This window comes from Neopsephotus bourkii, unplaced genomic scaffold (assembly GCF_033783945.1).
Source record: "Neopsephotus bourkii isolate Nb327-2 ecotype Australia unplaced genomic scaffold, CSIRO-AGI_Nbou_v1 NB_1768, whole genome shotgun sequence".
In the NCBI taxonomy this organism is placed as follows: domain Eukaryota; kingdom Metazoa; phylum Chordata; class Aves; order Psittaciformes; family Psittacidae; genus Neopsephotus; species Neopsephotus bourkii.
This window is the reverse complement of record NW_026902242.1, coordinates 8,088,202-8,102,607: the sequence shown is the minus strand read 5'-3', so window position 1 is coordinate 8,102,607 and position 14,406 is coordinate 8,088,202. Positions and strand designations below refer to the sequence as shown.

The 14,406-nt window shown below is 39.6% G+C and overlaps 1 protein-coding gene across 5 annotated transcripts in view; it reads left to right on the top strand.

Annotated features, from left to right (window-relative positions):
- The window catches only part of LOC133225946 (glypican-5-like), a 379,953-nt gene extending 372,056 nt beyond the window's left edge, over positions 1 to 7,897 (top strand). For all 5 annotated transcript variants that reach the window (XM_061378925.1, XM_061378924.1, XM_061378926.1 and 2 more), the window contains one exon: positions 7,546 to 7,897. In XM_061378925.1, the coding sequence (XP_061234909.1) occupies positions 7,546 to 7,748 (203 nt within the window). In that variant the 3' untranslated portion in view covers positions 7,749 to 7,897. The remainder of the gene's footprint in view (positions 1 to 7,545) is intronic.
- The last annotated feature ends 6,509 nt before the right edge of the window (positions 7,898 to 14,406 follow it).

The following is a 14,406-nucleotide window of genomic DNA, read 5'->3' as shown; positions in this document are numbered from 1 at the left end:
TTAGTCGGGCTGCCTGAAGTGTGTGTGTTGAGTGTATCCTGCCTCGTGTGAGGCATCTGTGAGAAACAGGGATCTGCCCTGAGTCACAGAGCTCTTTGGTGGGAGCGGAATCCTGCTGTGCTTTACTTTCTCCTGTCCACTCCTTACAGATAGGACACTTGCTTATGCTAAAACGTGAGAACATAGCTTCCTAAGCAGATAGCAGTTCATCTTCCAACTCCTCACTGGCATCTCTCTCCTTGTGAAGTTAGGAAGAGACCTCTCTCACTGGCACAGAGCAGTTTTGGTCATCTCTTTGGTTTTTGCTGACACCCTATGGATTAATTGGAGTAGTTAGTCTCAGTATTTGGGGCCAGTTTGCTCTTAGGGTAAAGCCAGGTATTCAGAGTATTTGGCAGTGTTGCAGAGACCGAGAGGGACTGTCTCTGCATAGTTTTTGTGACCGGATAGTGCACAAGCGACCTGGATTGAAGTGCCCCTTCTAAATGACCCACAGGAAGGATCTGAACCTAGATACCATCTATCACTGGTGCCCATTTTAACTACTACTAGGTAGAGGTCTACGTGTTCTCTTACTATTTAGCATGATCCTCCAAGCCTGGAAGAGGAGGCCTGCAGTTCATCCTCCACCTCCAGCGCAGTGCCTCAAGGGCTGTGGAGCTCACAGATCCCTGGGGTTTGCAGCTGCAGAAACATTAAAGCTGTGCAGGACTTTGGGAAGTGGAAACTGAAGAACCTAGAGAATTGTTATGCCCCTCCAACCGCTAACTTCTTATGTGGAAACCTAAGCTTTCTTGGGGTTGGTGTTGCTAGTGCACAGGTTGTAGCATACTCAAACCTGACCTTCCTCTCAAGCTACGTGATCTTCTTACAGCATGGAGAAACTGTTAGTGGGGCTTATACATGACCTATGAGTTTGTTCATCTGAGATGCTGCTTTTCAGTTGTAGGCTTCAGGGCTGGCAGACGAAAGCCTAACTTAAGAATGTTGGCTGAGTAATAGTATTTATTTGGGTGGTACAATCTCTGTTTAAAGTTAAGCAGATGAAGTTCAAATCCTTGCTGTAAGATGAATTTACATAACTGTTAGTTTAAGATCGTATCCAGTCTTTTTACAGAATGGAGTTTGTTTGGAACTGCAGAGCTAGATTAAAATCCTCGTTACAAATGTCAACTGCAAATACAATCAGCAGTTGATGAATATTTGTAACATGTAAATTTTCAAGCAAGAAAAGGTGCAATTTTCCCTTAAGACAAAAGGTGCCAACAACACATGCTCTTTTTCTGCTTGAGAAATGAAGGAGTGTCTGGGGGGAAAGGAGTTGGGATGGCTTTAAATGTTTTTGTACTCCTTTCCAAAATAAGTTTATAGTTTCCCCATATACAATTTAATTAAGCCTTCGATTTGACCTTTGTATTGAGCAATAAATGTTAACTGGGAAAGATGTGGGTAGAAAGAGAGCGCAAACAAAGCATGTCCCACGTCAGCCAATGTGAGAACTGTTTCTGTAACCAAAACTAATGAGATCATCAGGACAAAAGCAACAGCCAAAGCATTTTCAATTATTACTTGTATTTTTCTTCCTTGAGCCAGTTTATATTTTTCTTAATTACAGCTTTGAGCTGTGGCGTGATATTTAGCAGATGCCTTCGGCACTTGGCGTGCTGATCACTTGCACACTCCAGGCTGGCAGGGGCACCTAATCTTTGAAGTCTAGAGCATACATTCATCTTTAACCATAAAGGTCAGTGCTGCATTCCTCGCATCCCCCCAAAACTCCCATTAAGTTTAATAGGAGTTTAGAGCATGTGAGGCACGCAGGATCAGGATCGCGCTCAGTCTTCTGGATATCACCAGTGAGGCATGTAGAGAATTTCTAAACTTAACTAATTAGCTGCACCATGCAGTGATGGCAGAAGGCTGTCACAGAGCTTTTTTGTTGTTTCTTTCATTACAAGAAAGTTCCAATGAAAGTTCAACAGATTTACTGGGAACATCATGTTTTACAGATACTTCCATGCTGTGTTTCAGGATATCATGTCAGCTGTGCCACAGTATGTACGAGGTATCTGGCAAACTAAACAAGCTGAAACATGCAACCACAAACATGTGCCTAGGACTAGACTGAAAACAGATGTTTCCAGGAAATGTAAAAGATGTTTGGCATGTTTTAAGCTTATACTTCCAGCTTGTCTGTATTTGAATAAGCCTCATATTAATATAAACAAAATGACAAAACCTTTACTCGCAAATGACTGACCAATTCATGGCTCTGCTGCTGAATCATAGAAGGCTGGGTAGGTTTGGTTATTTCTTCCCAAGGAAAAGATGGATTGTGCTATCTTGACATTTCCCATGGCAGGAGCTGAGGCAGTTACATATGTGGATTTACTTTTCAGCCTTCAGATCTAATCCAGTCTTATTGTGGCTCCTGAAATTCATGCTGGGTTTGCTATTGTAGTTGTGTATCAAAAGTCAAACAAATACAGTGACAGATTTCCTTAGGGATAATGCCCTATTCTCCATATGTGTCTTTTGCAATCAAATGTATATAGACAAAAAGATTGTTTGGGAATGTGGGAAGGAGCTGCCATTTCATGAAAGCGTGGCTTCCAGGTGCCCGACATCTCAGCCTGTCTCACAGTTGCTCCTGACTTTATTGCATTTTTCTCTTTGTTGCATTTGACTGTTCTTTTAATAACAGTAGTTCCTGTAAGCTCCAGCCAATGTTATTTCTTGAGGAGAGAGCAGATATGGTGGTTCGCAGCCTGAAGAATTTACACCCAGGATGTGCAAAGTGTGTGGGAAATAGAGTAGTTCCCTTGCTGGCCTGCAGGGAGAAGTGATCTGACAAAGATCACACAGAGTTTAGAGCAGAATTAGAAAGTGGACATAGATGATCCTAGTCCCAGTTTCTGCATATCCCCCAAGGCCAACTTCAGTCACACAGTCCTTAAGAAAATACATTGAAAGATTGCAGAACCAAGGTGGAACACATCAGTTAACCCTCATAATCTTGTCCTGGATTTTTTGTGAAGACTGGCCTAATGCAGCTCAGTAGTTAAGTGACCTGTTCAACTCAGACTTAACTCTGTAGTCCTTCCTTTGTCTGGTTAAAGGTTTCTTCTCCCTAAGGCCAAGTTCCCATAAGAAGGTGCATGGGGAAAAGGCTTAGATGAACACCATATTCTCAGGCTGAAATAGAAAGGGGTAGAACAGTACATACATGGGAGACTGCAGGGCCGTTGCTCCCTTCTTCTGGCTCCAAAAGGGATTTATTACACCTGCCTTTTACTGATCAGTATTATGTAACGGACAATAACTGGCTCCAGAATTTGGAGAATTGCATCTTGAGTTACCACAGTTTGGGAGTTCTCACGTTCCCTTTTCCACAGCATTCCTGTTCCCATTTGTCTGCTGTAGCTGTAACTGGAAATAATTAGTGCTGGCTTTAACGTCAGGATAATAGATTATTTGGAAATGGTTGGTACATTTTATGGTGACAACATTGTTTTGCAATTTCAGAGCTCCTTCCTTTGAATATGTAAAAGTAATTTCAGCTTTTGCTACCAGAGGTGATAAAAAGCTAATAATAACACTGCAGCATCTACTGTAATTTAAGAGCCTGTTCCACAAAGTTGCACCTCGTTTTAATTTTCTTATGTAGCTGTCAGCTAAAACCATGCCTGTGATCACAGCAAAATTTATCAAGCAACTGAGGTGCAGTGTGGAGAGTAAATGCAAGTACTGACCAGTTTGCTTTAGACCTCGATTGTGAGGATCATGACAACCATGGTGAGGCATTTGTTTGCTATAGTAGATGCTGACATTCTGTCTTTTCCAAGCACAGTGTTTGCATGAACGTCTAGGAAGAAATGGACAGGTCTGACTTCATAGAACCCTGGAATGGTTTAGATTGGAACAGACTTTAAAGATCACCTAGTTCCAACCCCCAAGCTTCATGTAATTAATGTGGGAAAGCAGAAATAAACAATCTCCCCTTATTCTGGAAGGCAGTGGGCCATCTCAAACACAGGCTTCCCCAAAAGTAGTCCAGCTTCCCTCAGTGGGAGATCAGCCCATTCAACCACCCTTCCCTTCCTGCCTTTTCCTTTGCTTCAACAATACTTTCTCTTCCCCTGTTGGCAGCAGCAGCAGCCTGTCTAGGGAGTCCTTGCATTTACCCTTCAGCTGAATGGAGACAGTGCTGAGCTTGATTCAGTGAGATGAGAAGGTCTCAGTGGCAAGTCTCTGCAGGCAAAGACTTTGTATCACCCTCATCATTTTCATTCACTGAGAAAGGACTGAGCTCAAGTAAAGTCAAGAAAAGGACCAAAATGGAAAGGTGTTTGTGTCAAGTAAGATGAACTTGTTCATCCCTTGGCAGGACCATAGGAAACCTCAACAGACATTTTAGGCAGACCTTGCCGATACTGCTCATTAGAGAACAATAGCATGCGAGTACACCAAAGTTACATCTTTGGTAGTTCCTGTCAGTAGAAAACTGCAAGTCATTTAGCCTAAGGAGGTGGCGTGACCAGCTGGGGTGCTAATAAGACTTGAACTTGTGTCAGATAACCTGGTCATAAACTAGAAAGATAATAATGGCATTTTTTACCCCTGTATCATTCCTGACTAAGATTGAGGTGTGCTTCAGTGTTTCACTTGCCAGATGTGTTTGAAAGGCATACACTCAGCCCTCACTTGAGGGTTTCCTGTTCCCAAATTAGATGACAGTGACAGTTTTGACACTCCTGTTTATCCTAACCTAGTCTCTCTGAGGAATAGCATTGATCCATGTAGGTATTTCAGAAGTTCAGTGTTGTTTGAGTGGCACATGCATTACTGTGTTGGAGCTGGATGAGCTTTAAGGTCCCTCCCAGCCCCAGCCATTCTGCAAGTCTGTGATTTCTGGAAAAGAGAGAATGACTGATGATGGGAAGAAAGTTTCTAGTGATGGAAAAAGCTTTTAATTGGGAACCATAAAGCCTTTAAAATACAGAAGGTACATACTATAACAAACCAAAGTTGTGGGGTTGGTTTGTTTGGTTTTGTGAAGTCATACACTGGGGCTTGATTCATGGGTATTGAACATCTGTGGTTTGCTTTGTTGACACTGGAGTTTCTTTTCAGTGCTAGTCTTCACATTGACACTTCTTTTTCTTTCAGCATGCTTGCTGTTTTTCTTCCTTTTGAATGTCAGTAGTAGACTGAACATAGGTACCTCTGAGGCAAAGATTTAAGAGGAAAAACTCATTTAACTTGGAGTCTCTCAGCCAAAACCCTGGAGTGAGTAAGCAAAACCCTCCAGTGAGTAAGAAAGACTGAAATCTTTACACTGATGAAATTTGTGTTTTAAAAACTAAATACAGGATTGAAAAAGGTCTGAATTAGGACTGAGGGTATTCTCATTTATTTTCAAGAAGAGAGAAAACAGACCATTTTAAATAAAATGCTAGTTTTGCTCAATTAAATCCCAAGTTAGAATTGGCCATTAATACCACCAGAAGATACTGTGCTGTGAAGGCAGAAAGAGGATTCCAAATGTAGTCCTTCCCGTGGAAAGGATAAAGGCAGAGTTTTCTAATGTATTATTTAACACCTGTTATGTAGGGCATTAAGCAGTCACTGAGAGGAAAGCTTTCAAAAACCAGCAGCAGCCTCTCTGATAGCATTATCTCTTACCTTAGATTTTTGGTTAAGTCAATATTAAGAAAATAAATGAATTAATACATTTCAGCCTGCCCGATTTATAGATGCCAATCAAGTTACAATGCTGGACATGGCCAGCTGAAAGAGGGGAATAGATTTACCTGAGTGAGGTCTTAATTTAATCAGCTGGCCCCAGAGAGCTGAAGTCAGCAGGCTGGGATGATATAAGAGGCAGCAGAGAAATAATGCCTTTACCGCAGTGGGAAAGGAGAATGACAGTGATGGAAAGGAGTCTCAGCAGTGTCAGAACATACCTATTTCCATGATTTATTCTTAATTTACTTTAATGACAGTCTGAAGGTTGTCCATTTTTCTTTAAGTGTCCTCAGAATACTGATATTTTCTAAACATTTAGAGTATGCTTTTTCGCCCTCCTTTCCATTAGCTCCATTGCAAGTTGGAGAGGAGCTATGTCCACAGTTTGCCATCATGAATTTTAAGCGCAGTGTCTGACTACCTCTGTCCCACTAATCACCTTGCCAGTCCCTTCTCTGCAGTCACCCTGGAGTCAGGTCTAGGAATTCCAGGTTCCTCTGGGATTAATGTTGATATTATGATAAAATAAAGAATTCATTGTCTTTCTTTTATAGCTTACACTGGCAAAAGAACAATGTGTGCTTTCCCAATACAGTAACTCATTTTTATTATCAAGTGAGTTTATTGATGGTTGTTCAGAGCTACTGACATGCTGACAATGATCTCAGATAGCATTTACATTTCTGGAATACTTTTCATCTTTCCCATTTCTGCCAGGAACTTGCTTCTGTGATTCAAAGTTTTTATTTTAAGATTGGACTGTTGTTTAATCTGCATTACAAATCCACGCCTTTTGCTTTCTGGTGTATGTGCATTGCGTTCAATAGTATCACAAATCCTTTAAGCTTGGACCTGAACAATTATTGTTAACTTATAAATTCTTCTAGGTAGGAATTTGAGGGTTTTGCCTGGCATTTGGGTATGCTTTTACAGAGTGGCTGTACAATCATCATCAGATGAAATGGTGGGTTTATTTCACATACACACACAATGCCAATGAGAGAACAATATGACCTTGGTATTACTTGCAAATAGCTTGGGAACAGCAAGATAACTGGCGACTTTTATCAGTCATTTTCTCATTTAAAAAAAATCCATGGTTTTGCAATAAAGGACTACTACTACTTTCATCTTTTATGTGAAAGATGCCCAGTATTGCCCGAAAATGCATCTGTAGGGAGAAAAAAGCCCCGGTGATATTGTTCCATACTTTGAAAACAAAAAATACTTGTATTTGCTGGGAAAAACAACAAAACAAAATCCAAAGCATTTTCTCTTTGTAGCCACTTTTTTGCGAATGTTAGGTTAAGGGTAGGGGCAAAGCAGAAGGAAGCTGGGATGTTGACTGTTAACATTAAGTCAGTGTGCTCTCTGGTCTCCTGCAGCAACTCAGCAACTTGCTGGGTGTTTCACTGGGGCATATTACAGAAGCACTCAATCCTAACATCACGTTTTAAAGCATGAGTTAGTTCCCATCCCAGGTGAAACTGAAGGTACTTTTTGTGAGAGACCAGCCACTGCAATGCAGAATACCTGTTATTCTGCTCAGGCTGCATCTAGATGTAGAGAGGTAGAGCAGGGCAGTCAGAGAAGACTGTTGAGCAGAACAGGGTGCTGAGGGGACAGACTGGGTCCAAGTGAAACATTAATAAAAGTGCCGCATCACTCTCTATATGTTCAGTTCAGTTACGCAGACTACTGTATAACATGTTCCCACAACAGACAGAACTCAAAGCCTTAAACTTAAAATCTTTAAAAGATGTATGATTAATCTTCCATTTACTTTCATGTTTTCAGATATACTCAAGGACAAGAAAACCCATCCAGAAAACAGAAACGAACCAAAACCAACTGTGAAAAAGATTGACACCACAACTACCACAAGCACTGTCAAGTCATCCTCTAAACACAGTGTAACTGGAAATGGGAGCAATCCAGCCCTGAGTTCCTCACTTGTTATTTTAACAGCACTAGCAGTTCTGTGGCATCATCCACTGTAGCTGCATTGCCTTGCAGCCACTGCACAAGCCTTTCCTCCTCACTGTCGTTTATACCTACAGCCTTACCCAAGAGAAAAGGAATTTAAATGGCTCTCTAGTTTATGTGATATGTTAGAATAAATATTAAACAATATGCTGGAGTTGGCAGATACCAGGTGTCATGACCTACAATGTCTGAAGATAGGCTTTGACAAAGCCCACCACAATACAGAGGCAGTGATGGAAATACCAAGGGAATAATTGAAAACACAGAAATTGTGTACATGTGTTACTGTTTTTCTCAGTTTCGTTTGCTGCAATCTGACTGGCTGGCTTTGTTCGTTTATTTTTTTCTGATAAATTATGTGAATGGTCAGTCTTCACATTCAAGCCAATACATTACTTTTCTAGTGAACAACAAAAAAGCTATGTCTACCATTGTAAACCATGTTAAAGTGAAGTACTTGCTCTCCACCAGCTTGATGATATTCCTGAGTGGTCAAGAAGATCAAAAAGCATGTTTGAAACTTCCTTTCACTCTTACAGTTTAGACTGTAGGCAGCAACATAAGAGCATATGGTGTGTCTAATTTATCAGTATAGTGGCCTTAACTATAGAAAAAATCAAACCACTTTGTTTACTGCGGGATAGAGAGTTTCCTAGCCCCACAAAATGCCATTACCAGATGCGTAAGCATATGGTCAAGGCTTATTGGATGAATGTCCAGCAGCTTATTGGATGAATGTCCAGCAGCAAGGGAAATGTGAATAACCATGTTTTATCCAGCTGAATGCAGCTCTGTACAGATTAAGAAAGAGAGAATTTAGTGCAAACTCACTTTGCCTATGTGATGTTAAAGAGAAATCAACTTCAATTTCTCATGAAGGTCCCAGAGATATAAATTATTGGAACTCCCATTAGACAGTAACTGGACTTCTGTGCATTGTGCATCTCTGAAATCAACTGGTTTATAAACTGTGTATTATTTAATGACATTCAATGTTTAAAATTTTGTGCCATGGTAGGTGTAAATGTAAACCAATCTGAAATCTGGCATTGTTACGCTTCATCTTGATTGCTACTCTAGAAAATGTCAAAATGGCATCGCATTACAAGGCTATTTTTTTAAATCAGTGATGCATTAATGCGTTTTGACTTTTCAGATTAAAAAGCACTATAATAACTTCTAATGGGTTAAATGTGTATTTTCCAACACCTGTTTACAGTGCCATTGAATATATATATATACAGCAAACACCACTGTATGAACACAATAATTAATGATAAATACATGAAACATTAGAATTGTTCTATTTACTACATTTCATAACTATTACAACATTTTAATGGCTGTTTTCATGTTGTAGACTTTTATTATGTACAGTTTTATAAGATGTAATGTAAAACACTTGCCTTTGATTTTTTTTGTAAAACATCTCTTTCATATTTAGAGTTATACAGCCACTGACATAACTCAAAAGAGGAACCCTGTATCTTACTAATCAACCTCAGGCATCGTATTGGCAACTTTGATCATAAAAGCCTGACTCAGAGAAGGTGCCATGTGCCAGTATTACTACTGGACATCATTATATAGGAAGTGGCAGTAATACAGAGCAAGCATACAGTAAGTGAGCAAAGATTCGTGACACCTGCATGTTTTCAGATAGTATTAGTGAACATGTCTATGTTTTAATTACGTTTGCAAAGGTGGGGCTTGAGTGTTGTTTTTAATTTAGGCTCTTAGATTGTATTTACAGACACAAAGCTGCACAAGCAGTGTCTCTGAAGTGGTAGCAGCTAGGTTTTCTACAAAATACTTCCATTTTAATGTTGAAACAAGGAGATAAAGTGGGAAAAATACTAACGTGACATATTTTATATCAGAATTCTGATTTTTCAAAATGGTAAGGCTGTTATTCGCCCTAAGTAGTGCTTTCCGATCATATCAGTGAAAATCAGTTTTCCCCAAAACACTAAAATAGTTGTCCTGTGTTTCCCAGGGTTTGTGAGCTGTGCCAGTCCTATTGAACCATAATTACAAATACCACTTCTTCTATTCATTTTCAGAGCCCTTTGGAAAAGTGGACTTTTACCTGAGGAGGTGTTTAAGTCATGTCATTTGTACAGTGAAAGGACACCGTAATTCCTTGTAGTCTTAAAGGATCAGTTGTGATGGCTGCTGTTAGACAGGTTGGTCCCTGTGCACACACAGAAATGTACATCATGTGCAAACATTTGCCACCAGCTCCTCAGGTAACACCAATCACTGTGGCTTCACTGAAGCAATTCCTATCTGACCCCTTATTTAGTATTCTCACACTTAACATGCTTAGTCATTGTTCAGGCAAATGTACCCACATTTGCACTCAAGTTTCCATCAGCAGTCCTTAGGGATAGAGCTACAGATTCAGGGCTGAGCTCTGACACTACCAGATTTCAGCTGTGCAGCTTGCACTTTTCAGTTCTTCTCACCTGCAGAGAGAGAACTTGAATACCCAGACTTGTATTGTCTTTTTGAGGTTTCCTCTGTAAGAGGTTTTGTGCTTGTAGCTCAGAGCAGTGACTGGCTAGCCTAGTACGCTGCTGGTGCAGAGGAAGTTATAGAAGCCTTGCAATAGGCAGGTATAGAATAACTCAGCGAGGGACTTACTTGTTGGTAAATGTCATCATCTTGCTAAACAAAAACCTCTGGAAAACCAAGTGTTTGAATTTGGGCTTTGGTTGGCAAATATTAGTATAATATAACATTCATCTCTCGACCTAAACAAGACAACCTTGTAAAGCTTCTGTAACAAAGCAGACTAAGTTCAAACTGTGGGGAAATAGAATCAACTCATTTCATGGGATTCAACCCCAGTATTTTAATAGACAGAATTTATTCCAGATGGAGAGAAGAGACTGCAGAGGACTCCACACCTATTAATACATTTCACACTAACATACACTGTAAGAAGCATACTGGTCAAACCAGCATGAAGTATGTTCATAATGTGCATCAAAAATGGTGCAGCTTTAAGGGGCAATGCAGTATATTTTTACTGATGATTTATAATTGTTTTTTCCCTTAGGATCAGTTGCATTTACATACATTAAAAAAAAAGAGTTTTTTCCGTCAAACAATAAATCTATACCTGCAAGGGCAAACCCAACTGGCTGTGTCAGATAAAAGAAGTATTTCTATTCAGATGAATACGATACTTATCTTACAAACTCTTACTTTGTTATCCAGGACACTGTAATTATGATGTAATTATGAAAGTCTAAATTCAAAATACTTTTTAACTTGTCTATGTAATCTCAGTGTAAAATAAGGTACTGGTCTAAGAGCATTGCTGTAGCTTTGCCTAGCAGTTATGAATTGTATTTAGCTGTTGCTTTTTGAATGTTTATTATTTTGCTATGACTTTCTTCTAATATTTTGCTGTGCCAGCATTGGAAAGTAACTGCTGTCATACATTTGTGAGTAAAAATCAGTCTATCAGTTTCTCTTTATAGTGATTCAGGCTTCTTACAAATAAGACAAAATTGACAGAGGCATACTGTCAGTTCTTAGCGTTTCACTGCTATTTGGGCTCCATCTTATACCAGGTTCATGCAAGAGGTTCATGTGTCACTAAGTCCCCTTCCTGGGTATGAAAGTATCAGGGAGAAGAGTGAACATGGGTGGACAATCGCATGTGTGGCTGTGGTGTGCCTGTGCTTGGCAACCTCCAGCTGTCTCTTCTGAGGCTCTGAGCAGTGTTCTCAGCTAATTTGCAAGTGGCTTTTACACCTCTCCAAACCACTGCATGGAGGCTGGCCAGGCAAAGAGCAGCACAGAATCTAGAGGCTGCATTTTGAGGCAGCTTCACAGACACCTGCTATGAATAGCAGTTTTTTTGTTTGCAGTTTAGGGGCTGTACAGAACCCAGCCTCTCATTTGCAACCTTGCACGTTTTTTCTGTCTTGCCTATTGCCAGTGTTATGCTCTAGCCTTTAGTGTGCCAGGCACTTTGTCTTGCATAAGGAATTATGATTCAGATCTCTCAGTCAGTAATGAACCTTTTGAGGTACAAATATCTGTCAGAGCTTGATAAGGGCAACACAAATAATTATGTCCAGCTGCACTGGCTTCAGAGGCTCTGTGCATGGGTATCTGGCTATGAGATTCACATCTCTTTGATCTCTTAAATCAGATCTGTATTTAATACATCCCTATTTCCTTTTGTTACTAAGACTGCAATGTGCATCATAATTTTAAATTTGACTCTAATCCTGCATGGGTCTTCTCAATGTTGTCCTAATGGATTTCTGCACAGCCTTCATTTTAGTGTTAGATGAGCCTTTTCGCCCAGATTTACTGAGCCATTCTTACTCAATATTGCATATGATTAGGCTTAAGCAAGATCTCTTCAAGTGAAAGGAGCTGAAACACACATTAAGGTGAGATACTGAGTAGGACAAAAATCCAGATCCCCTGTGTTCCTGAACTGTACTCTTCATGTTAAGCAGAATTTAAGGTTTAGCTGAAATTAGAGTCAAAATTTCATACCTAGCATGGTGTCAAGGGGATTTCAGCCTGTACTGAGAATTGATAAGCAGTCTACCCATTTTTTAAGTGGGAATTAACTGATGCTTTCCTCATGTCTCTGCATATGGGTGAATTTAGGACTGTAGAAATAGGAGGCATTTCCTAACATGCATCCTGCACATTGAGCATCACAGCATCACAAGTCCTTAGTGTTACAACGAGCCAAAAGGATGAGATACTTATTTTCGTTATAGTATTTCACTACTCACAGTACTTCTTATAATGACATATGGCATGTGTGTTAATGAAAAGTGAAATATCTTACAGTTCTTATAGCTGTGACATGCATTAGTCAAAAAGAACATGATTGTTTCTTCCCGTTGTCTCAAAAGTCCAGAATTCTTCCCAATACTGAATTTTCTTCTGGTTTCCACTGTCACTCTGAATAACTACATTTGAATTATATTACATATTAAGCCACCAAAAACTAAATCCTGCTCAAGAGATTTTAATAAATAGGTAACACTTGGGAATGTATCCTGCATTTGAAAAAGAGAATACTCCCAGGTAAGAAATCCTTCATGCAGCAGAGCCATTTTTCAGATCCCTCTGCAGATTCATCACCATCCCTTCCACCTCCATACAGTACAATATGAAGTCTGCATGCAGGAGGCTGGTGTGCTGCAGGCAGGAACGTGAATTAAAACTGTTGCTGTGTAGTGATACTTCCTACTGTCCTGGTTAAAGTGGGCCTCCTTTTGCTGGTTACAGTGAATGCATTTAAACTGCATGCACAATTGCTTACATTCTTATTCAGTAAATAGCCACAGTTGCTGTAGCTTTCAGAAAAGGCTGCTGGACGCAGACCATGAAGCAGTATTTTTGTGTTGCTCCTATGTCACTGAGATCAAGTTCAGCCCTTAAAATAGACTGGTTTAGAGATTCTGGTTATTATCAACACTACAGTGATTTTCCCCCTGAAAATCATGTTATACCCTCTTGAGAGAAGGACACTGATGCTTTCAGGAGGTGTGTAATGTACTTCATTAAATAACCAGTAACAGCCATAGGGGTTGGGGTTCTTTTCATTTCTGTGCAGAAAGTATTAATACTACCTTGCAAAATTATGCAGTTTTTACTTAATCATTTCAATTAATCTTTCCTAAATTACCCAGTACTTTGTAATTATAATATTTGCAGCTAATTTAGTGCCATGCTAAAAATCACTGGTTGCATAATCTGAGCAATTAACATTTATTCAGGGTTTTTTCCTGTTGCAGGGGGATATATAAATTACCCTCCCTGGCCTTTCTGTACACCTCATTAACACCTGCTTAAATTATTCTACAGGCTATGGACATTTCATTTGAAAAATCAATGTGTTGCTGGTTTTGTGAGCTCCTTGCAATCACACAGTTGTAAAAAATGGTTTTTCAGGGAAACATGAAAACATGTTTTCATATTTCTTCTGGGTTTATGAGCTAAGCATTTAGGCTCTTACACCTAGAGTAGGTGCTGACATTTTTAAGGCAGTTCAAATGAGATTGTTAGATACCTCTTCCCTATAACGAAGTATAGTATCCCAGATTTGTAGACTGGTTTATTCAGAACTGAAAAAGGAAAGCAGTAAGGCACCAAGAATATAGATCCATGTGTAACTTTATATATGAATATATAGTTAAGTTTAACTAATCTGAGACTATCAAAAGCATTGCTATGCTGGAGTGTAAAGGATACTAGATGAAAGTTGTGGCCGTGAAACCAGTTTACTTCAATCTCGGAAGTAAGCTTCTAGGTAAATAGTAATTTTCTATGTACATGCATAGTATATTGAGGAACATCATCTGAGCTTTCTAAAAACGAGATCTGAAAAAAAAAAAAACTTTCTAACAAGAATGCCAATATCAAATATTTACAACCTCTACGCAGGCAAAATTAGGAAAGCAAAAAAAAGACCCAAGTCTTTTTTGTGGGTATGAAATGTTGCAGCAGACCCTCAGCTCCTATAAATCAGTGTAGCTCCTTTGATTTCATTTTAACTATGTAAATGTACCCCAGCGCAGTATCTAGCCCAAGAATGTGAATTCCTTCCCATCTTTTTGCAGGTGCAGAAAATCAAGAGTAGCTGCAGTGAATACAAAATTTGCATGGCAGTTTTATACTGCT